Genomic DNA, 22,112 nt, shown 5'->3' with positions numbered 1-22,112 from the left:
CTAGTAATCGTTTCGGTTCTTAGCAGCCGACGACAACGTGCGCAATTATGACGGAACCGGAGCTCCTGCTGAAGGCGAGTCCACCCGAACGCGCACAGTTAAGCGCACCACTCAAAGATGACAAAAGAACTTTTCCTTTGCAGACAAGAATACACTATTACTGCCGAGAAAAGCATTACCGCAGCATGCAGCGTGCTGCGGTGGAGGGCTTGAAGCGCTACTCGGGAGACCCAGTTTATCGTCTGTATTTCGGAATGTCGTTGATTTTTGAAGGTATTGTCTTTCTTCCGCAGCGCGGTTCACCTTAACGCTGCTACTGGATGTTTTGTTTTCATATTTAAATGCCCTGTCTTTGCCCATGTTTCTTGTAGGCCGTCTTCAAGAAGGAATTCGAGAGTTGGATGTGGTCAGGGAAAGCAAGGATGTATCTCTGGGAGGAATCTTGGCCTTGATCTTCGCACACAGGAAATGTAGCGTCGTTGGTGTGTAGAGAACATTTTTATAATGACTCGGTAATATTTAAGAACACGCTTTGAACGTTTTCCAAAATATTTGCACCCAGACAAGGAGGCTGTAGCTCAGCTCGATGCTCAGCTGAAAGAAACAAGGAAACAAGCCGGAGAAAAAGTAATGTATTCACTGCGATACATTGTGCACGTATATAATGCACTTGGATCGGATATTGCAATTACTTCCTCGAATTGCTCACAGGTGTTGTACTATGCTGGGCTGTTCCTCTTTCTCACTGGAAAATATGACAAGGCACGAGAATACATTGACCGTATGCTCAAGGTGGCACCACCCACACGTGACGTGAGCTCAAATTGGTTTAATTGCATACATTTTTATTTTTTTAATTTCTTTTACTTTCCACATTTCTATAATAACTGATTGTTGAAACCTGGTTTTTCTTAAAGGGACTTATACTGAAAGGATGGAATGAAATTGCCAGCACAAGGGACAAAAAATCTGCAATCCAGTACTTTGAGTCACCTGGAGTGTAAGTCCCACCAAGACCTATACCGCGAAAAAACACTTGATGTTCCTTTTTAACTAGGCAGCTAAATGTTTTTCTTTTAAACATTGGGATCATTATCACATTTGTTAAAGTTTACCAAAAAAAATCTTGGATTATGGCTCCAGGTATCAGGCTCTATACACGACTGAGTTAAACACCTCGAATTTTTTCAATTTTCATTGATCGAAGGATCATCAAGTGATTCCCACATCGTGAACATATTGCATACTATAGATTATTTGAATGCCAACTAAGTGCAATTGCAGTAAAGCTGGTCTAAGAAGAAAATCGACATATATATCCATACCCACACATATTTTTTTTTATGACAGAGGCACATCATGGACGAATGAATAGCAAACGGGACAGGTTGTATTAACAACAAGCCATGTGAACTGTTGCAAGCCATTTCCTTGGAGGAATTCTGGGAAGTTACTTCTACCTGTTATCTGTATAAAAGGTGATACCTTTCATCTACTTGGCAGTTTGTAACAGCATTTTTCCACAGATTTTGTGAGGAGGTTGGTTCATACAATATCAGAGTACTTAAATTAAAAGGCATTGACTTTGCAAAGAATTTCATTGATGATGAACATTATCTTCCGCAGTGCCGTCCCAGAAGGCCTGTTTGGGAAGGCCAAGTGCTTCGAATGCAGCGGAGAACTCATGAAAGCCTTGGAAGTGGTCAACCAAGCTGTCGTCCTGTACACTGGCTTTGTACCTGCACTACTTGAAAAAATGAAGCTCCACCTCGCACTCTCTGACTGGGAACAAATGGTGGACTCTTGCAACAGGTGACTCGCCAACAACCATACAACCTCCTTTCAGATTTTATGCCCTATTAATCTGCTGGCTTTGTTTCTTTTACGGGAAAGTAGAGCATTTATTTTAGTGTACCTTTCACGATATGTATATGTATATGCATGAATATGCAATATGTATATGCAATATGTGTTGTTGTGTCGACCAATAGTAGTAATTGTTGGGGTTCTACATCCCAAAACCATTGTGAGAGACGCCATAGTGGAGGACTCCGGAAATTTCATCCACCTGGGATTCCTGAACGTGCACTTAAATCTAAGTATACACAGGCCTCTAACATTTTGCCTCTACCCAAATGCGGCCACCACAGCCGGGATTCGATCCTGTCACCTTCGGGTGTTGTGTTAACCAATTAAATCGTCAAAACACAATGCTTGTTAGTGAGAAAAGTATTACATAGATGTATGAAACAGTGCAGAAATATATTGAGTGTTCTAAAATGCTAATCTATTTTTTAAAGATCAGTTGTGGCAAGTAGCACAATTTCAAATTTCCTAACTGCATGAATTGCTCAAGAAGGTAGACATTGCAATAAAACTCGTCTGAGCTAGTTCATTCATTCCTATACAGTGAAACCTCGTTAATGCGTACCTGCCGGGAACGTGGCATAACTACGCACTAAACGGTAGTACGCATTAAACACCAAGTACAAATTTGCATCTCCTAGCGTACGCCATCGCCGCCAGCAAATATTGCCTACCCACATGAAAATGGGGAGACTTTCCGGCTGGAAACCATGCTTTCCAGCCAAATTTCCTGCTGGGAATTGAGTTTCCCGCTGGAAATAAAGTTTTCTAGCCAGAAATCGGACTTTCCAGCTGGAAAGAAACCCATGTCTAGCCGGAAACCAAGTTATCCAGCTGACTTTCCTGCTGGAAACAGTATTTCCTGCCAGGACGTATCCATGCACCGCTGGAAATCATATATTCCAGTTGGAAATTCATTTTCCTCCAGCTGAAAATAGCACTTTCTGTGGGAACCTCCCCATGCACATGCCCAGTAATCTAGCTGTGTGACCAAAAATTCCCAGCTGGAAATGCCCGAAATTGCTGGAAGGCATCCAAACAGATAGCATATAATAAAATCAGCTTGCAAAAGTTGCTCCCTGTTGCAGTTGATATAGCAGCTAAAAGATGCCTTCCAACACTGAATGCTAGCTCAATCACGGCATGCTCAAAATATGTGGAAGCATGCTTAAGTGGAATAATTTTTAACCTCTATATAATATATACATGTAAAATCTTGAATGCATAAAACGCAACCACTAAAACCACTCATGCTCACAGCAAAATAGGAAAAATTAAAAAGGTAGGTAGCTACTGCTAGGCGTGCTTCGAATCTGGTTTACGATACTGTATATTGCACCATGTTACCTAGGGCAGACCCATTTCTGTAAAAACATTGTAGGGTCGTATGCAATGTGGCACATATATTTCACATACTTAATGTAGTTTCCACAGCACAACACAATGAACTACGACACAGCGTGGCTATACAGAAGCAATGTTTATTACACTAGTTGTTGCAACAATCAATGGCTTTATCAAGATTGTATAAAAGAAAGTCTCTCCAAAAGTTTGGAGAATGACACAATAAAACACACAGTAACATGTCCAGCAAGTGTGTGCATACCTGTGTGTGTATATTTGTAAAACTAAGGCCACAACTTAACCAAATACAAGGCACGGTCACTCACGGCAAGCCATCAAACATGCACTTAAAAAGTGGTATTGGCAAATGCACAATTTTCATTTAAACAATGTAAGCAATGGGATGCTTTTTATAAAGCACGAAATAGTTACAATGACAAATGAGTCTGTTTGCATGGTTCTTTGTCATTTCTTTCTAATAATAATTGTTAGAGTTTAACGTCCCAAAACCATGATACGATTTGAGGGACACTGTAGTGGAGGGCTCGGAAATTTCGACTACCTGGGGGTTCTTTAACATGCACCTAAATCTAAGCACACGGGCCTCAAGCATTTTCGCCTCCATTGAAAATGCGACTGCTGCGGCCGGGATTCGATCCCGTGACCTTCGGGTCAGCAGTCGAGCACCATAACCACTAAACCACCGCAGCAAGTCTGTCATTTTTTTCTGACACCCCTAACTGGATGAATTTTAGTTTCCTTGTGAAACATATTAAGCAACTTTTGCTTAGGCCATATACATACTGTAATCAAATGTCACTTTAAAATGATAGTTCGTATATTTATGAGGAGAAAATTTGACACGATTCACTAAGTGGTTACAGGCACATTATATGAACATGAAAAAAACACATGGTAGAACATTTGCGAAATATCAGACACACTAAGGAAATACACTTGAAGCATTACTTAGAGAAATGCACTGCATTGTTAACAGTCTACCACTACAGGTTTTATCAAAATCCTGGTGTCATAACTGCATGCATGTATTCGCATAAGACATAAAAGAAAAAAACATGACACACACGAAGAGACAGGTAGTTATAGAACACCAACTTGCCCAAGCTTTTTTATACTGTTGCGCTAGAAGTTCTATGCACATCACATACCCCCTTCAGCGGCAGTGTAAAAGTGTACACATCAACTGTACAGGCTTGTCACGCACCGAGTGTTACTTCAGTTGACTTGAAACACCACGTGCATGTTGGTACATGCTTCCCAAGTAGACAAGTGGCACTCGTTTAACTTTAATCTACTGTATACTGCGGCACAGGATTTTGTTGAAGACACTACCATGTTTGATGAGCCGCTCCAACATGCCTTGTTCCTGGAGGCACAAGAAAATTATAGCCGCATGCACTGAATGAATATAACCAATAATAAATTGACTGTATTTCAAGCTAGAAAGTGCATAATTTTTATACCAAAGTTGGACATATGTGACTACACAATGAATAGGTCTTTAATTATGCACTAATAAAGATTATTTAATGAAAATGCATAGATAAACATATTAGCACCTTCTTTTTAAGCAATAGAATATCAAGTATCCTGAAATAAAGTTGTGGAAATTTGACAAATCTACAGACACTCCATCATAATTTGCGCCTCAAAGGGATATGGTACATCGTGCAACAAGACTCAAACCTTAAAAGAAAAAATAATTTGCAAGAACTTATGGCAAGGTCCGGAAAATATCTTTCTCAGCATGGACACCTCAGAGATAACCAGATATCGACCCTGGTAACTACTTAGCATATCAAAAACATTAGGTCGTCAATGCTGCTTCAAAGCGAAAGATACAGGTCCCTGCTTTAGGACCATTCATGGCTGTTTACAAGGTCACAAAAAAAGTCCAGGCCATCTACTGAGAAGTATATGCAAGGGCGTGCCTGCACATCGATCTTGTGCAGCCTCTCCTGCCCTTGTTTCCTCGCTCTCCTTATATGTGCACTTTTGACGCTACTGCTGGTTACGTAAACATTCGATAAGAGGAAAAATTCTTCCTCAGCAGCTGGCCCTCTACAGCATATTATTCTTTTTGTTCTGATGTAGGTGCCATCTGGAAGTGCTACTGCAGTACAATCAATTTTGGTGTGCCTTGTATATTTCTCTGAGGCAATGAGAGCTCCACGAAGCTTCAGTCTCTGGTATTCAACAGCAGTCTCGTTTCCCTGGAGGTAGTTCGAACAAAAAGCCTGATCAATGATTTTCGGCCTCCCAAAGGGTACAATGCTTTCTTCGTCGACTTCAGAATTTTTCTGAGCTGTTAGTGAGAGACCGTGGCTGCTTGCCAGTGCCTTCAAGCATGTTAGGCTACTCTGCAAGAGTAGTCGAGTGGCAATTTGAATGGCCACACCATTCGATGATGTCACCAGCTTTAACAGCTTTCCAATGTTATTCTCAAAAACAAAACATGAATGGGCCCACAGTGGTCCAAACAGAAGAACAGATTTTGGTATGTGCAGCAATTGGTGAACATTATAAGTCATCGCACTCTTACCATACAAAAACTGCACATTTACTACAAACTCCGTAAGTAGAAGTGTGCTCTGTTCAACTTCCGCTTTTGAAACAGAGTCTTTCAGGAGGAGAAAGACTCCTGCAACAAGCAAGCCCCAGTGGCGCACATACGTGTCATTAAGAACATCAGCTAAGCATGGCATGCTATGGTATAAGAGCCAACACTGCCACTCGGAAGCTTTCCAATATTTGCGCGACAGCAGTGCTCTTGGCCGCCGATTAATACATTCCGGCAGCTTCAACAACGAAATTCTCTTGTCCACGATTGCCACTTTCGATGCCTCACCACAGTAATAGTCCGCCCCAGTTGCCGTAAACCACAACTCTGTTATCTGCCGGGCAACACCTAGCAAGATGCTATGCATGTAGTCTGGGCTCCAGGACCAAATAGAGCTAAAGCCTTGTAGATTAATGAACGGCGATGGCCCCTTGACACCACGTACAGTGGTTCCAGTGTTGCAGGCGTCCGTCATGTCTTGAATTGCCTCTTCATCTGTGCGGTCCGGGAAGGGTGTGGTAAGGCAGTATTTGACAGTACCTGCAATTATGAAAAAACACAAGGTATTAATAAACCTGTCCAAATGTGCGTCCACAAAGCTAATTCAAGCTCTGAGAAAAACGCGTGAATACATGGGTAAATTTGTTGTGCCTTCCAGAGTGTTTATTGAAACAAGTTGCTATTGTAAGCGACACTTACCATCAACATTTACACCTGGGTGGTAGCACCAGCTGCAGCCATAATAACCATTAAACTGCACCATGTGCTGCATTGCAGCTCTAGCAGGGGAATCTGCACAGCAACAAATGCAGAACACCTGCAAATAGAAAATGAATGCCAATACGTGCATCGACATATGTTCTGGCCAGAAATCTGTTGAATAGGTGTTTACCTTTGATTTGACCACAGTGCCTGCAAATTCCCATCTTAAGCCAGTTTTGTTGAGCTCCTCGAACTGCCTCACAAAGGCTTGCAGTACAAGGGTCATATCCGGGTGTTCTTTCCCGTACCATAGCACTGGCGTCATGATATTGTTCCACCTCAGTCGCGGCGGCAGCTCATTCACGGCGAGCTGAATCGGCCATATGCTGTAACTTGAAGAATTAAATACAGGACTTCCATCGGAGTTTACAGTCACCGTAATGTCACTCCTGTCAATGTTCTGCCGCACTTCGTGGTAATGAGCACCGTCTGTGATGTCGCTCATTGCGCTTTCACTGCTGTGTTTGCGAGTGAGCGAGCTCATAACAGCGGAGCCTACTGTCTTGCTAGACAGGATGGATGCAAGCTGCTTCTTAATTGGCATACTCACAAAAAAACTTCCAGCATGCACGAGGTCACTGCCTGAGTATTGAGTACGGCACATGTCGCACACAACGTGCAGGCGTTTTCTCTCGTCGAGGTTGCCCTTTGTATCTGCAAGGTGCAACCTGCAGTGCGAGCAATAAAAGTGGAATACCACATCGTCCATGTCGACCCCACAGACTTTCTTGAAGAGGTACTTGCTTTGAGGAAACGCTTTTCTTTCAAGGAGGTTATTAAATAACTTCTGAATCGCCTCAATCGCAGTCCACGATAAGCCGAACTTTACAGCAATGTCCAGGAGCATCATATATGCATCTCCACGAGTGAGCCGTCCACCTTCAATGAACGGAAGCGCCAGTTCTTCAACATTGAACGAGTCACATGGCTGGTCAAACTCGAAGCTTGGAACTTCGTCTTCGTGGTCGGAGAACGACGTGCCGCACGGAAACGTCACGCGTTCACTGTCTTCACCGGCCCAGTCGCTGTAGTCATCGTCACTCTCACCTGTGAGCTCAAAGTCGGCATAATTTGTGTCAGTACGATGCCATGAACTTTGGCTTTCGTCATCAGAGTTGTTGCACAGCGGCTGCGGCGAATTCGAGGGGGAAGGACTTTCATCGGCTTGAACTGCTGCCCGACGCGATGCTCGTGAACTACCCAAAGTACCGCTGGCAGAACTCGAAAGGCGCCACTTTGTAGCCCTCGGAACGGAAGCAGTAGACTCAGGATCCAGGTAGGCTTTTCGCCTTTTCTGCGACGCCATGCAGATCTATCAGCACAACCAACACAACAGAACCACAGAATACAGTCACACAACCAACACAACCACGCTGAGCTCGATGGCTCGATCAGCCTTTCTTTTCTACCGCTAAAAAAGAACTGCTCCGCACTCGCGTTAATTATGAATTATTTTGTTTACATTCTAATCTAGCTCTATATTTTAATTTTAAAAATATTACAAAATTATATAGAAGCATAAATTTAGTTAAAATATTTAGCTTGCATACGAGAAAACGGCAAAAGTTACTCTGCGAGCCTGCACTACGCCGACTTACGCCTTTGATCGTTTTTTGCTTCCTCCATGTTGTTTTGTGTGCGCACGCGGTTCTTCACCTTTGTCGTACTTTGCGATTCTGCCTGTGACAGCTAGTCATCTTAGACTTGTTCGAGTCTACGATATGTTTGCGCTTGTGCGATTCGTCGAAGATGACGTGGACAAGCGCCAGTACGTCATTCCTGTTGCTGACATCGAGGACTTCGATCCAGCAGACGAAAACGATTTCAGCAACAGGACTACATATCGGTGCAAGTGGCACGATCCCGACGACGATGCGAACGACGGGACATACACTATACAAATTCTGAGACTCGCTGGTGAGTGCTTGAGTTGCTGATATTTTTCTTTTCAACTTCCGTGGCCTGGCAATTAAATGATGCGAATTTATTGAAAGGATATCGCTTAGGCATGCGACAAGCCTCTTCCGTTCGCGATCGAGCCCGATCATGGATCAAGATCAGAGACTGTCTTCCTACCGCAACATTCGTAGACTATAGCCATTCGTAATCAAAAGTGCTCCCCGTGAATGAACGTTCAATGAGCACAGATAACTAGTGATGGGAAGGAGGGAGGAATTAAGAGGCACGCGCACCACGTGTAATTGAAGTAAAGCAGATCGTTACCTGCAGCGGCAATGAGTGCGTTGACATGCAGCATACTTCATGAAGTACGCCGTTTGTCAGCTTGACCTTTTAGCATGAACGAGTGAGCGAATATGTCTGTTTTGGAGAAACGTGCAGAGCAAATCGGTAATTTTAGTTGAAGATGAAGCGTCGTGGGCAGAATATACCCTTTTTCTTTTTGTTCTAAGGTGTCCTGATAGAGGACATTTTGTGTTGTGTTGCAGCTACCGAAGACGACATGAAGGAAAAAATGCGCCAGAAAAGGGTCAACGTCCCACCGATAAACCTCTCCGACTTGGATAATGAATATGGTGGGGAGGACAGCAACATCTCGCAAAAGAAAAAAGTTTTGAGACAGGTAGGTAGTCGTGCTCTTTGTCGGCAACTCATGCATAATTTCATTTTGCCAAATGCTGCTATATGTGCATGCATGCATGTTACTTCTTGCAGGAGTCAAAGAAAAAGCGCAGCAACAGGGCAGCCTCAAAGAAGCAGCAATTTGATGATGTCTTGCGGCAACATACAGTGCATGCCCTACAAAGCAATGCTGCTGTGCCAAACAGAACATCTCCTGTAAAGGTGAGCCATAATATTTTGCTCCAAGCTTAAAGGGGCTGACAACCGAATTTTATAAACCCCTTTTTTTTTACGGCGCAACAGAAAGCTCACCTTAATGTTTGTAGCTGCAGCGGCTCATCCCAAAAGCATGTGGTTATTTTGTAAGCAGTATTTTTCGGTCTGAAAAGCCTCTAAAAATGTAAGAAGGCGTCCTCCAGCAACGCTGTAAAACGATAGTGATTCCGATAGCCCTCCTCGCAAACTGTTCATTATGCTCAAGGTTCTGCTTTCACAGGGGTGAGTGAAACTGGTTAACCACCTTCCCATTGACATCTTCAACTGTCTTTAGATATAAAAAGCAGGTAGAATAAGTTTTCCAAACGCTCGTCACGTGAGGTCCCTTTACCACCTTGTGAGCCAGGTGCTCGTGGCCTCCGTGATAAGCTCTGGTAACATTTTGCCAGAGCTAATCGCGGAGGCCACGAGCTCTTTGTACTTTTCCAACTTGTCGGCAGGTGCCGCTAGGCCCTCAGTTAAAGGGACCGACAACTGGCCAGAACGGGTGATTAGATCCTGGTGGAAACGAAAAGGCCGTGAATTATAGTGACAGATTCCAAAATACTTTTCGCGATCTGAGTAGGATTTATATTTTTAAATCGCGTTTAAAAGTAGCAAAAACCGGTATGTCGCGCAGCCTAGCGCGAGCGCCATGAACCAGACGTATGCAGTCTTAAGCACTTTGATGTACGCAGTCTAATGCTTTTACACGCACCAGAACGAGGGCTGAAAATTTGAATATGTATGTTATTGTCAATTCCCGTTTGTTTCTAAGGTAAAAGAAGTAAAGCATGAGATGCGGCGCTGCTTTCGTGGCTTCCAGTGAAACGGAGGCTGCGGCGCATGCGCGCGGCGTCCAGCGGTGTTTCCCGCGCAGCTCGACTCTCATCTGCTCTCGTCGTATCGAACTTTTGAAGAGTAGCACGCAAGTTTACGCTGCTGCTCGCAAAATGCCATCGACTTACTGTTCTGTGGAGGATTGCTACCACTTCATGAACAGCACTGCTGGTGTATCCTACCACTTGTTTCGTTTTCGAAGGCTTAGCTTGGCTCGGCTTGATTAAAATGTGATAAAGTGACCTGTGTACGGCCAAAGTACTTCTATAAGAAGCCCCAGAAAAACGCTATAACTATTGTAAAATAATTTAATAGGCTAGGAAGCAGTAGTCGCGGCACCGCAGGCTTTGCAAACGTAACATTGCCTTTTCATACGTAGGGCATAACTTGTCACCACTGCTGGCGTATAATCGCTATCGCGCTCACCTCTCACTGTTTGCAGCATGTGATATTAAGACTGCATAATCGCTGCAGATCAAAAAACTCTGATTACAAATGTTTTACGGCGTTCTCCGCGTTACCACTCCGTGATTAGAAGCTCTGACCGGCAAGCTTCCCATTGCACTCAAGAAAACGGGTACCACAAAAGTTGGTTGTCGGTCCCTTTAACAACTTTCATGCTGCCACTCATGAGCATCGGATCATACGTCAAGTGAAGGCGGCACCATTGTTCTGCTCATTACAAACGAAGGCATATCTGCGCGTTAATAATAAAACAAATACTGTATTTCAATGCTACTATAAATACAATTAACAGTGTAGACCAGTAAAAGGTCACGAAATCGCCATCAAGAGCACCTTCACTTTATTGCTGCGTGAGGCGCCAAATGTAATTTTGAGTGAAGAAATAATAGTATAAATGCGTGTTTAACGAGAAAAACTGAATTTGTTTTAGATAACACAGTTGACAGTCTTTCCATTAGGCGGTTTATCTCAATTCGTGCTCTGACCGGTTGTCTGTTCCTTGAAGTTTTGACAGTCTAACAATATATATTCTTCCAGGCTCGTGTACTGGATCGTCATAGCAGTGAGCCACAAACAAGCCACGGGGTCACACCCACTGCTTCCCGGTCTGCTAAGGTAACAGTGTCATAATATCCTTTTGTTACCCTCCTCGTGCTTTCACATTTTTGCATCTAGTGTGCACAAGGAACCATGAATTCCCTGTTTGACAAGCTTATTTTTTCCTGGTTACTACTGGCAATGCACTGCATTATCTTTTTTTTTTCCCCTCCCCCACCAAAGAGGAAGTGGTCAAGCACTTCAAGCCCATCATCAGGATCAGACGACGGTTTAGTACCAGAAAACGAAGTACGGGTTGCCATGAAGGAGGCAAAATTTTGGAAGGCACAATATCGCCTCCAATGTCAGCACAATGCAACACTTAAAAAGGAAGTGTTGTTCCTTAAGGATACTGTGAAGGAACAATTAAATTCATGTACGTAAGATATGTTTTTACTGCATTTTTCTTTCTGCATGCTGTTTGTCACCAATTTTTATGAATTTGAGCATTAATGTATGCATTTATCTCTACTCAGTTAAGGACATGCTGCAGGAAATGCCGAGGACCAGAGGTAAGCACCTTGTATTAATTTTAATGAAAGGAAATGATGGAGCATAATATGGATTTGCTTTGTAAGCACTATACATAGCATAAATGCTAGCTTCGTGGGAAGGCTGTGATATACTACATTAGCATCTGCATAACATTTTTCTGTGTTTTTTTTAAAGCTGCATTAATGAAATTTTTATCAGAATCGTTAACCATTTCATTATATCACATCCTTAAAGTGCCTTTCAGGTGGCTGTTGGAAACCATTTAGTTTTCATTGCAGGGGCAGTTGTTAACTTGCTGAACTGCACATTGGCATAATATCTAAATTGCATATTTTGGCTTGGAGAATTGATTGCCACTAATTGTGTGTTCCAGCTGTTTGGTGTGCTCTGAAGTCTAGCCTTGTGTTTTGCTTTTAAGTGGATACTGGTGTTGCTGTGGCTTCGGTGGAGCGACAGAGAGACATGGCTACAAGAGAAATGATCAGTGGGTGTATTCATGATCAAAGTAAGAATGTGACATCTTATATTACATGTTGCAATTGTTGAAAACTGAGAGTAAAGTTTCTGCAGCACATTAATTTGCGAACCTGCTCAGGCAGACATGACTATGTGTTAGGTAATGTAGGTTGGTTAAAATTGATATCTGTATAAATGTTTAGCAGATATTTGATGTTCCTTAATATGACACCTTGTCATTGATACTTGAACATAGGCATCACTGCACTTCGTCATTCTCAGCCTATTTTATGACCACTACAGGTTGAAACCCTCTTCCAATTTACTATATTTTGTGCAAGTTGAGATCATTTTGTGCTTGCAAACTGCTTAGTTATTTGCACCATCTGACATGCCACCATCCTCGGCTGCCTTTTCCATCCTTTAGAATATCATTTACTCATGTTTGTTTTCTGAACCATTCTACTGTCTTCTGTACTCTTAATGTTACACCTATAATTTGCTGTTCTGTGACAGCCTGCATGGCCTTTTAGTTCTTCTCAACCTTTTTTGTTATCCTCCAGGTTTCAGCCCCACATATTAATAGTCGCAACATGCCGTGATTGTACACTTTTTGCTGTAGGGACAGCGGCTCCACGTCATGAAGGAATTGGAATCTCCTCGAGCCTAGACTTGGCCACAACAGATAGACAAGGGGATTGTTTGCGAGGTATGAACTTCAATTTTTGAATGAGTGATCACCAGATATTAATCCAGGACTCCCATGCTTTGTGGTATAGGAGGTATGCCTGCAGCACCTGTGGAGAGCGATTCTATGGTGGAGGATGTGGGATTGGAAGTAGATGAAGCCCATGGTAATGCCCAATTGCAATTCATTTACTGGTCTTTTTAACACGAAAGTGTTTTATGCCGGGGTCCACCACGGCTCCACTGACGTATTTCCGTCATGGATATGACGTTGTAAAACATAAACACTAACAGATGGCAAAGAAAAAAACTACAAGAAAAATTCCGCCACCGGGAATCGAACTTACGACCTCTCGATCCTCATCGCGAGGCGCAAACGATTCGGCCACAGACGGCACGTTCTTTGCCTTGCTAACGGCGCGCTATTTGTATACACCATTTGCCATTGGCTGTACTCAGAGATTGGTACATCAGCGTGTTTTCGTTATCACTAGCGAGATGGCGCGAAGAGCTCGATGAACGCGCTTTAAAAGTCGTCGCCCCGCGCGGGTGAGCGCGCGCCTATACAGGGCGTGGTCGCTCGCACGCGCTTATCTGATGATAGCGGTGGTTTGTACGTCTTGCGCCCTCACCGCCAGTTCGCGTTGAGAGCACGAAGGTCGTCTCGCTCACCGCAGCGGCCGCTTTTGCGAAAGCAGCACGCTGCTGACATAGAAACAAGTTACAACTGTGACAGTTAGTTCGCACTCGTCCTGTATGTCGTTCCGTGCGTCCTTTCTGCTTGAGCAGCACGTTGCAAGTTTGAAGCTGCTTACTGTTCTTCGCGTGACATTACTAGTTGTTGCTGTAGCATTCATTCCTTCGCGCTTAGGGCGAAAGAATGTACAACAAACGCTTAACTACGTCTGTGAAGACACGTTTCACTTTCGTGTTATACCGATTCCTTTGGTAGGGGGATCAACCATGTTTTTTTTTTTCTAATTCAAGCTTTTTCTGTGCAGCTGATGGCATGCACGACAATGTGGCAGAATTCGCTCCTACTGCTGATGGCCGTGTAAGTAGCATACTATTATGTATACTTAGAGCTCGCATTCAAACAGGAAGATATAATTTTAAAAACGCCTCACAATGGGCTAGTTGGTTAAACATTATAAACTTTCATTGCGCAAAACGACAGAAAGTACTGGACACTGAAAACGTCACACACAAAAAAATCAGCGGAAACTAGCAACTGTTTAATGTGGTGACGAACATGAAATCTATATTCCATCATAAAGCATACATTCTATGTTCATCACCGCAATAAACAGTTGCTAGTTTGTGCTGGCGTTCCATCTGTCTTTTCTTGCCATGGTCCAGTACTTTTTGTAGTTTTGCGCAAAGAAAGTTGATCATTTCAATATAACATTTTGAACTGCTTTGTCTTTGGTTTAGTTTCACCTCTGCAAGGGGGTCACCATTACTTCACAACAAGCAAGCAAAATCTTCAGTAATAAGAAGCCCACAATTGTGGTGCGCGACTGTGCTCAGGCGATTTGGGGGCTGGAGGCACTGGCCCACAGAACTGTGAGTGGGCGTTCTGTGCCAGGCGAGGAAACCAAACAGCTCACCCCAGAAAAAGTGCAAGTTGTGAACGGTGAGCATATTCATTTGTTTCATTTCTTGAATGAATGCTGTGCATTTTTTTGCTTATCTAGCCTTCTCTTTTTTGAAGAATGCCTGGCCTATTGGGGCAAAGAAAAGAAAGAAGATGTCACAGTGGCTTCCCATGGGCTCCAGCGAATACTTAGCGAAAAGATACAGGACGTGAAAAAGAAAATCAAGCAGGCCAAAGCGTAATACGAACTTCAGAAGACAAGGAAACGCGCTCGGCCAATCAGCCATTTTGTCCTTCCTGTGTGTGTTGTTTTTTATCCTGTGTGTGTGTGTATGTGTGGTTTTTTTTTTTCTCTTAAACTATTAAGAGAAATAAAGTATTTTTCTAAAACCTGGCCTCCTTATTGCATCAGGAAAGGCACTTTTTCCTTGGGAACATCATGCTCCCAATTTAGAGTGCTCCCAATTTCCTGCCATAACAGCTTCCATTTCCTGCAGGAACGTCTTTCGTTTCTAGCTGGAACGATTCCCATTTCCTGCTGGAACGACTTCCATTTCCGGCTAGAACGGCTTCCATTTCCGGCTAGAACGGCTTCCATTCCCGGCTAGAACGGCTTCCATTTCCGGCTAGAACGGCTTCCATTCCTGGCTAGAACGGCTTCCATTTCCGGCTAGAACGGCTTCCATTCCTGGCTAGAACGGCTTCCATTTCCGGCTAGAACGGCTTCCATTCCCGGCTAGAACGACTTCCATTCCCAGCCAGAATGGCTTCCATTCCAGCCAGAAAAATTCTGGCAGGAATCTATTTCCTGTCTCATAATCCGGCCGGATTTTCTTCCTTTTTGCCAAAGTGGAGAAAAGATCCTGGCACACTCGCACGACCGCCCGATAACGCGTAGCGGCGACGTCGAAGAGCATTTCGAAACTATTGCAGGGTCCGGGATACACGGTCAACGCAGTGACCGACATAGCGACAGAACGGACAGTGTCTGATTTCCGCGGTATATGTGTGTGCGTCTAACCGCGATCTGCCACTAAACGAAAACTGACACAGTTCCAGTGAAACGCGGTACGGCCGCGTGGAGCCGATCGTCTCCCGGCTAGTTGCGTGCAGCGCGTCGCCTACTCGGCTCACGCCGTCACTACCGGGCCGCTTGCCGTGCCGCACGCGCGCATTTATCGTGGGAATGTTCTTCGTACCCACTTCGCTCCAGATCGTGCACAGATGCGGCGAGTAGCTTGTTCGGTTAACGCAGCGATGATGAGCTTCATGCAAGCGATGCGCACTCCGCGATGCTCTAGCGGTCCTGGCAGCGGACGGAGGCGCGTTGGGTGGTCGCCTAATAAAAAGCGTGCAGTATGGTTACAACCGCGCTACGCTTGCTGTATCGTACACGTGCGTTAGTGTGATAGCGTCAATGCAGCGAGGTTTCTCGGCGCCCGCGACCCGCAACGCTAACTACGCAACAGCGATCTGCTTTCGCTTCTACAAAGCGCTGCGCGCCTGATGACGGCTTAGTAGCGTTTGCTGTCAGGCTAGTTGGTACATGGCTGAAGTTCTTCGACCCTGCCCGAGCATTTGTGCCATTAATTCAACTTCAGCCTTGAAGACGGCCGCGCACAACGAAGCGGCAGCGATCGGCGGCCCAGCGCGTTCAGGTTGTCGCCTAATAAAAGCGTGCAGTAGGCTTAAAAAGTAGCGCTGCGCCGCACGCGTGCCCGAGCAGATAGCTGAAGATACTTATTGTGATAAGGTTGTCGGCGATAAGTCATGTCGGCGCGTTCGTCGGTGGCCGCCACCTCGCCTTCGTTCTTTCCCGATGCTTACCCGCAAAGGCGTCACCGCAATCGCGCGGAAGTCAGAATCGGGGATCGACTGATCTGCGCTCTTCTCAAAAAGGCGGAAGACCTTTGGCGGCACATTCTGGCGTCGGGAAGTTGAGCGGCGCAGTAAAATTTTATGGCACAGAAAGTTATCGCGGTACGCAGGGTACGCACTAACCGGTAGGCATAGGGCGAACCACTACGGCTTAAGCGGTCAGCGAATGCATTGGGCTCTATGGGACTCGGTCGGGGATTCGTCGCAACTACGTTTTAACCGTTAGTACGTTTAAAGCGGGTACGTATTAACGAGGTTTGACTGTAGTTACTTGTGCATTTCAATTTCTTGTTCAAGTAACATACATTCCTTTGAACAATGTACCTCAAATATAATAAAAATTGTGCTCACAGATGATTTTTGAAACTTCTGTAGTAAAACTCACATTGAAATCAAATCCACACATAGAATTTCTATGCAAGTAGATAATTCTTGTCCTTTATTTATTATTATTTTTTTCGTCAGTAGGGCAGGTCAACATGGAAATGTGGTTTCCTGCGCCATAAAATATACAAATGTCCACTCAATAAAAATGTTCCGCTAGTCCGGCGTACATGTTCAATAGAAAATTAAAAGCTTAAGCAAAGGGATGTTTCGGCTCTCAAAAATTGATCGCTTCTAGCATCGCTGAATTTACCTGTTCACCAAGCTTTACAGAAGATTCAGCTTCATACTGACACTGCTCCTCACACTCTTACTCCTTTGTGGCACTTCTCCATTCAAACACATCAAGAACACACAGATGCGAAGACTGCTCTCGCCAGATGCCCGAGGGCAAATTTTGGTTGTACTCTAAATGCTGTAGGGTGCCATAGCATCTCACTGCAAACATTTTTCAAATTGTTTCACATTCATTAAAAAAAAAATTTCATGGATGCTGGAAGTGTCATTCAACTATCGATTCTTATTTGTGTTTCATCTCGTTTGTACTTCTGGCACATGTCGTTCACTTTAGTTTTCCATTAGAACTCTAATATGTATCAAGAGCCTATGCATATATGAGTTATTGGAAAAAATTATAAAGGACTGTGATTAAGATGCCGTAACAGCTCATTCAAACCTTTATATAACAAATTATTGAATATAACCAAGCAAACGTAAAATGCTGTTCATTAATATCAGTGTGTAATGAATAAATGCTTATGGTGAATATCAGCCAGATAAAAGAACACAACATTGGAGTCGGGAGTGACTTTATTATAAAGAGATGCGACTGCATTTATTACCCAGGTGCCTCTCGCAAGATTCAAAATGCATTGATGCCCTTCTGCATCTTGTATTAAACCAGATATGCAAAAATGGGGACTACAAAGAGGTAAGCATTCAAACACCTCACTCCCAACCGGGGGCAATACAGGGAGCACTTATTTCGTGTTGCATATTTTGATTCAAGCCCCAGCTATAGTCAAAATACGACCTCGGAAAGTTGAAAGAATGTCATTTAAAAAGAGACAGTGCAAAATTCAACAATACCGTATAGGCATGCCTCTGCTTTAACAAACCGACAAAGTTACTAGGTACGTTTCTCCAGATCTTACCCAATTTTCGACGTGTCTTGTGTGTTGCAGTCATCTTTGTATTGTACAAGGACTTTTAAGGGAGAAAAAGTGACTGAGTGGAAGGACTTGTCTTCCTTAATTACATGACAAGGGAACAAGAAATGGCCATAGCCGGATACAGCCTTAATAAGGCAGCTGCACTAATGGGCACTCTCACAGACTGATGTCGTGAGTCATGACGGCCTGCGAATGCACTGTCCAGCTCATGAGCGGGACCATTTCATCAGTCGCATAGGCAATTGGTGGTCTTGCTTCTATCATCTAGGTGGGGCCTCTCCTGCCTTCTTAAGTTGTATCCGACTGTAGTCTGTAACTCAGCATAGTTTTGAAGTGATAATACTAAGACTCTTTCCTTATATATTTGTAGTCACAGGAATCGTTTACACTTGTAAGAAAGCATTGTGCACATAAGCCCATTCAAGATTATTAAGAACACAGCTTGAAGACATGTTACCTTTGTCTCTTTGTTCTTCTTTTTAAGGCATCTGACAGGTTGTCGGAGCTTGTTTCGCTGCTTGAAGTAGTAGAGCCGACCAACGCAGTTTTGTATTACAGGATAGCTCAACTACTGTCACGAATAGTAAGTACTGCATAATTAACCTATTTAAAATTTTCATTGGGAAGAAGACTGTGGAAGAAGCACCGTGAGTGTGGTTCTTGCTATGTTGTTGCTATCGGGCACTTCATGTTACACCTTAGCAAAGTTTTAGCACAGTTTACAGATGGACAATGTAGAGGCTGTAAGGACAGACAGCTGTGAGTACAGTATGTGAGCATAAGGCAACCCTGCGTACTAGCAACATATAAACTGTGCCTTGTTGACAATGTGAGAGATAAGCAAATACAGGTCTATGGACACTATTTTAGAGGCAAAATGTGTAAACATATTGTTGCCACACTGCTCTCTTATGTTAATTGCTTAAGGAAATGTGCCTGAAAATTGAGGTGCCTTACACATCTCATAACACGTTAGTGAACTATAACACAAGCCATTTTTCAAGTGGCTGTGCCAGCCTACTGTGAGAGCCTTCTAATACGAGAAAAAGCTCGCCACATGGAGGGACAGCAAATATATATAATCTGGAGTATTACATAAGTGAACATGAAGCTGTTATGAAATACTGCACCATGCTAAAATAGATATTCACAGTTGGTTGCCAAAGGCGATGAGGCCACTTGCACATTGCAAACCTTGACACGTGAGTAATAATGCTTAAAAAAAATGTGCATCAGAATGATCATATACAAAAAATGTCCTGCCTCAGCAGCACCTCATGGCAAAAATGGACAGCATTCACGGCAGCAAGGATGAAACTGAATGAAAGAGCGTGCTGCATTTTGTTCAGTCTGACAGTGCAGTTTGAATAATGAGCATATGAGTTTGTTAATGGATGCCAAGCTAAACAAAACTCCATGACAAGTGTTTTGGAACTAGGTATGGCATGAGCAGGTATGGTTTGGCTAGGCATTGCTTTCCCTGAAGTTACTTAACTGGACACAGAATCAAAGCATTGTGTTTATGAATGAGAAGAGACAGCCTCACTGATGGCCAAAATTATTCATATACATAGAAGGTGCTGTTATCTGTCATTGCATACCATAACAACTAAATATGTTCCTGCACTAACTAGAACTGTATTGCACAATTGCGTATAATTGTAGAGACTAGATAGAACTACAATGAAACCTGGGGTCACTAATACTATGTACTTCTTTTTATAACTGGGCAGTGTTCAAGGCAAAACTGCATTGTGATGCACACACAAGGGCTCGTAGAAAAGGCATGTGCCTTGCAACCGGCTAACGCAGACTACCTGACTGAGCTCGGCTACCAGTGCATCTTGCAGAGTAAAACGAAGGAAGCCACCAAACATTACAGGGCTGCTCTCAAGGCTGATGAAGCTAGTATTATGGCTCTTAATGGTAAGGCATCTCACTTCTCCCTTTTAATTTTTTTTGTGCCATAGTAGCTGTGCTTGAGAACAGGTGAACCTCATTGCAACGAACACTCATACAGCAAATTATCAGTTATAGTGAACTAAATACGAACTTTGCTTGGTCACGCTTCATATCAATGTCATTTATTCTTTTTATAACGAAACCAAAAATGCGAGAGCCGCCGCAATATCAGCTGTAATGAAGAAACATTTGGTTCGCGCTAGGCTCAAAGCTCGAAAGGTAGTATAAAAAGCAAAGTAAATATTGAAAGAATTAGCAAGCACATATTTTACATCAAGTTCACAACCACATCCTTCTTGGAATAGACATCAACGCAGGCCTGGTTTGTGAATAACGAACTTTGTCCTGTTGCAATTTCACCTTCTAATGTACCAGTCCATTTAGTTTGCAATGCCACAAGGAAGCACATAAGGAATACCTCATTTATAGCGGGTTTAAAGCTTAGAATAATGTGTTTCTGTATCTAGGATTTTTGCATGAGCCAGACTGCCAATTTGTTAGAGCTGATTCTTATCACTAGTGACAGATATCGGGTATGACGAACTAAGTTACGGTACCGGTACTACTTCATTGTAACAAGGTTCGACTGCATAATCTGATATAATTTGATAGTTCTACGTTGGTTGTGGTATTTTTATGCAGGAATCATTTGGTGTCAGCTGCTTGAGGACCAGAACGACGTTGCAAATCAGCAGCTCGAGCTACTCAAGGAAATCCATAAGACATCCAGCATGCCATCGGTTCGTGTTTTCTATGGCTGCACTTATCGTGTTGAGCTTACTGGTCGTCGAGCAGATATCGAAGTGCACAAGCACACAGATGAAGCCTATTGAAGAGCATAGAGGCCACCACTCCACTCACAACTTAAGTTGCGAGGGAAGCTCTGCGCTGTATACTTTTTGAAATGTTTTGTCTGTGTGACGATGTGCTACAATATGAGTTCATTATGACCAATTAGTTCGACTTGCCATACTGTTCCGTTTAGTTAGTTCTGCAGCCTGCGGATAGTATTCATCCGTTGTTGAACATATTCCGCCAGATATGCCACACAAATTTCGCTATCTTCAGAAATTGTTGTATGCCCCCAAAATTTCGTGTACCCAGCATTTAAAACACATTGAAAAGCATTGAAACTGAAACCTATGGAAGCTCAACTAGAGAAAAGAGTGTAACAGACAGAGTGTAATAAAAAATGCACTTGATAGAAGTGCTCGCGTTATCTTCTTTAGCTTTTCTCAAACCTTACCTGTTGCACTGTCTTTTTTAGATTAGATAACAGATATATTGAAAGGATATGAATGCATCAGCAATGTATGCTGCTGAATGTGGGCAGCCACATAAATGCCACATGTTCAGTTTCAGTTGAAATAAAAGTAGAGAAACACTTGCCTTTTTATGTTGCCAATGCAGGAGCTCTTATACCTATGTGCCCTGTGTGCACAAAAGACACAGGAGAAGCCAGAGGAGGTTCTCAACTACCTAGGGCAATCTGTTGACAACCATTTCGCAAAACTGGAGGTAAGCACGCTGCAGTGAAATGCCCTTGTAATGAAGTCCTCGGGACCGTCAGAATGCTTTATTATACAGGTCGCTTTGTTGTCATGGTTACAAATCGTAATGCTCACAATACAGAGGCAGGGTGTAAGGAATCTTTTTGTCATTTCTTAGGCGAGGTGTTTGTTGCAGATGCATTTGATTGTACACTCTGGTATAAAATGTGAAAAAAAAAAGAAAGTCTGAAGGGTTAGGTAAAAAGATATCATGAAAAAAAAAGCAACCAAAGATTATTATCATCATACTTTCTGTCTGGAACACGATACAGAAAAAAGTATAAGAAATTAGGACCTGACAAGGAAGCAAGAAACTTAAAATAGGAGTATGTATAGTTAGCAATAGATTGAGCAATCTTGTGACTCCTTCCTTTTGTTCTTTATTCTTATGTCTTCTGTTTCTTGTTGCACTACCATACATTCTTTAGTTCTCAGCTAATGTGCCCAGCAAATGATCATAGCAGTAACAAATACCTCTGTCTGCTTTCTATATGACTAGGGCCTTCCACTTGGCGTGGACTACCTGCTTCTTCTGAATCCAGACTTCATATTTGAAGTTGTGAAGCTATATCTGCAATATGCTCCTGATAAGGCAAGTTATTCCATCTGCAAACTTACCATAACTTAGTGAAGTTCACACA

At 43.2% G+C, this 22,112-nt stretch overlaps 3 protein-coding genes across 4 annotated transcripts in view; 2 read left to right on the top strand and 1 right to left on the bottom strand.

Annotated features, from left to right (window-relative positions):
* The first annotated feature begins 144 nt into the window (after positions 1-144).
* The window catches only part of LOC119393865 (tetratricopeptide repeat protein 21B), a 40,003-nt gene continuing 18,035 nt past the window's right edge, over positions 145-22,112 (top strand). Inside the window, exons 1-12 of the mRNA XM_037661046.2 lie at positions 145-273; positions 372-482; positions 563-627; positions 712-813; positions 918-1,000; positions 1,627-1,812; positions 17,634-17,718; positions 18,444-18,542; positions 19,693-19,885; positions 20,564-20,661; positions 21,332-21,439; positions 21,971-22,063. Of these exons, the coding sequence (XP_037516974.1) occupies positions 186-273; positions 372-482; positions 563-627; positions 712-813; positions 918-1,000; positions 1,627-1,812; positions 17,634-17,718; positions 18,444-18,542; positions 19,693-19,885; positions 20,564-20,661; positions 21,332-21,439; positions 21,971-22,063 (1,311 nt within the window). The 5' untranslated portion in view covers positions 145-185. The remainder of the gene's footprint in view (positions 274-371; positions 483-562; positions 628-711; positions 814-917; positions 1,001-1,626; positions 1,813-17,633; positions 17,719-18,443; positions 18,543-19,692; positions 19,886-20,563; positions 20,662-21,331; positions 21,440-21,970; positions 22,064-22,112) is intronic.
* On the bottom strand, positions 3,349-7,905 carry LOC119393866 (uncharacterized). Its single transcript, XM_049416397.1, has 2 exons — positions 6,684-7,905; positions 3,349-6,608 (listed from the first exon to the last, which is right to left on the bottom strand). Exons 1-2 carry the CDS (start codon positions 7,857-7,859, stop codon positions 6,471-6,473), a joined length of 1,314 nt encoding a protein of 437 aa, XP_049272354.1. The 5' UTR covers positions 7,860-7,905; the 3' UTR covers positions 3,349-6,470.
* On the top strand, positions 10,932-15,269 carry LOC119393868 (uncharacterized). Of its 2 annotated transcripts, XM_037661049.2 has the most exons (9): positions 10,932-11,308; positions 11,474-11,666; positions 11,767-11,802; positions 12,204-12,290; positions 12,864-12,950; positions 13,021-13,095; positions 13,930-13,982; positions 14,363-14,564; positions 14,643-15,269. In XM_037661049.2, exons 2-9 carry the CDS (start codon positions 11,552-11,554, stop codon positions 14,765-14,767), a joined length of 780 nt encoding a protein of 259 aa, XP_037516977.2. In that variant the 5' UTR covers positions 10,932-11,308; positions 11,474-11,551; the 3' UTR covers positions 14,768-15,269. The 2 variants fall into 2 exon arrangements, with proteins under 2 accessions (XP_037516977.2, XP_049272355.1); XM_049416398.1 differs by having other exon boundaries at positions 14,363-15,269.

The sequence above is a fragment of the Rhipicephalus sanguineus genome, chromosome 5 (genome assembly GCF_013339695.2).
Source record: "Rhipicephalus sanguineus isolate Rsan-2018 chromosome 5, BIME_Rsan_1.4, whole genome shotgun sequence".
In the NCBI taxonomy this organism is placed as follows: domain Eukaryota; kingdom Metazoa; phylum Arthropoda; class Arachnida; order Ixodida; family Ixodidae; genus Rhipicephalus; species Rhipicephalus sanguineus.
Note: the sequence above shows the minus strand (reverse complement) of the source record. Positions and strands in the feature narration are given on the sequence as shown.

What these genes read in the sequence shown, in the direction of transcription:
- LOC119393868 (XM_049416398.1), top strand. Translation starts at nt 11,552, where the DNA reads ATGAAGGAGGCAAAATTTTGGAAGGCACAATATCGCCTCCAATGTCAG. An exon ending in GAAGGAACAATTAAATTCAT is followed by an intron (nt 11,667 to 11,766) that starts GTACGTAAGATA and finishes ATCTCTACTCAG; the next exon opens with TTAAGGACATGCTGCAGGAA. An exon ending in ACAAGGGGATTGTTTGCGAG is followed by an intron (nt 12,951 to 13,020) that starts GTATGAACTTCA and finishes TTTGTGGTATAG; the next exon opens with GAGGTATGCCTGCAGCACCT.
- LOC119393866 (XM_049416397.1), bottom strand. Translation starts at nt 7,859, where the DNA reads ATGGCGTCGCAGAAAAGGCGAAAAGCCTACCTGGATCCTGAGTCTACT. An exon ending in GCACTGTGGTCAAATCAAAG is followed by an intron (nt 6,609 to 6,683) that starts GTAAACACCTAT and finishes TTCTATTTGCAG; the next exon opens with GTGTTCTGCATTTGTTGCTG.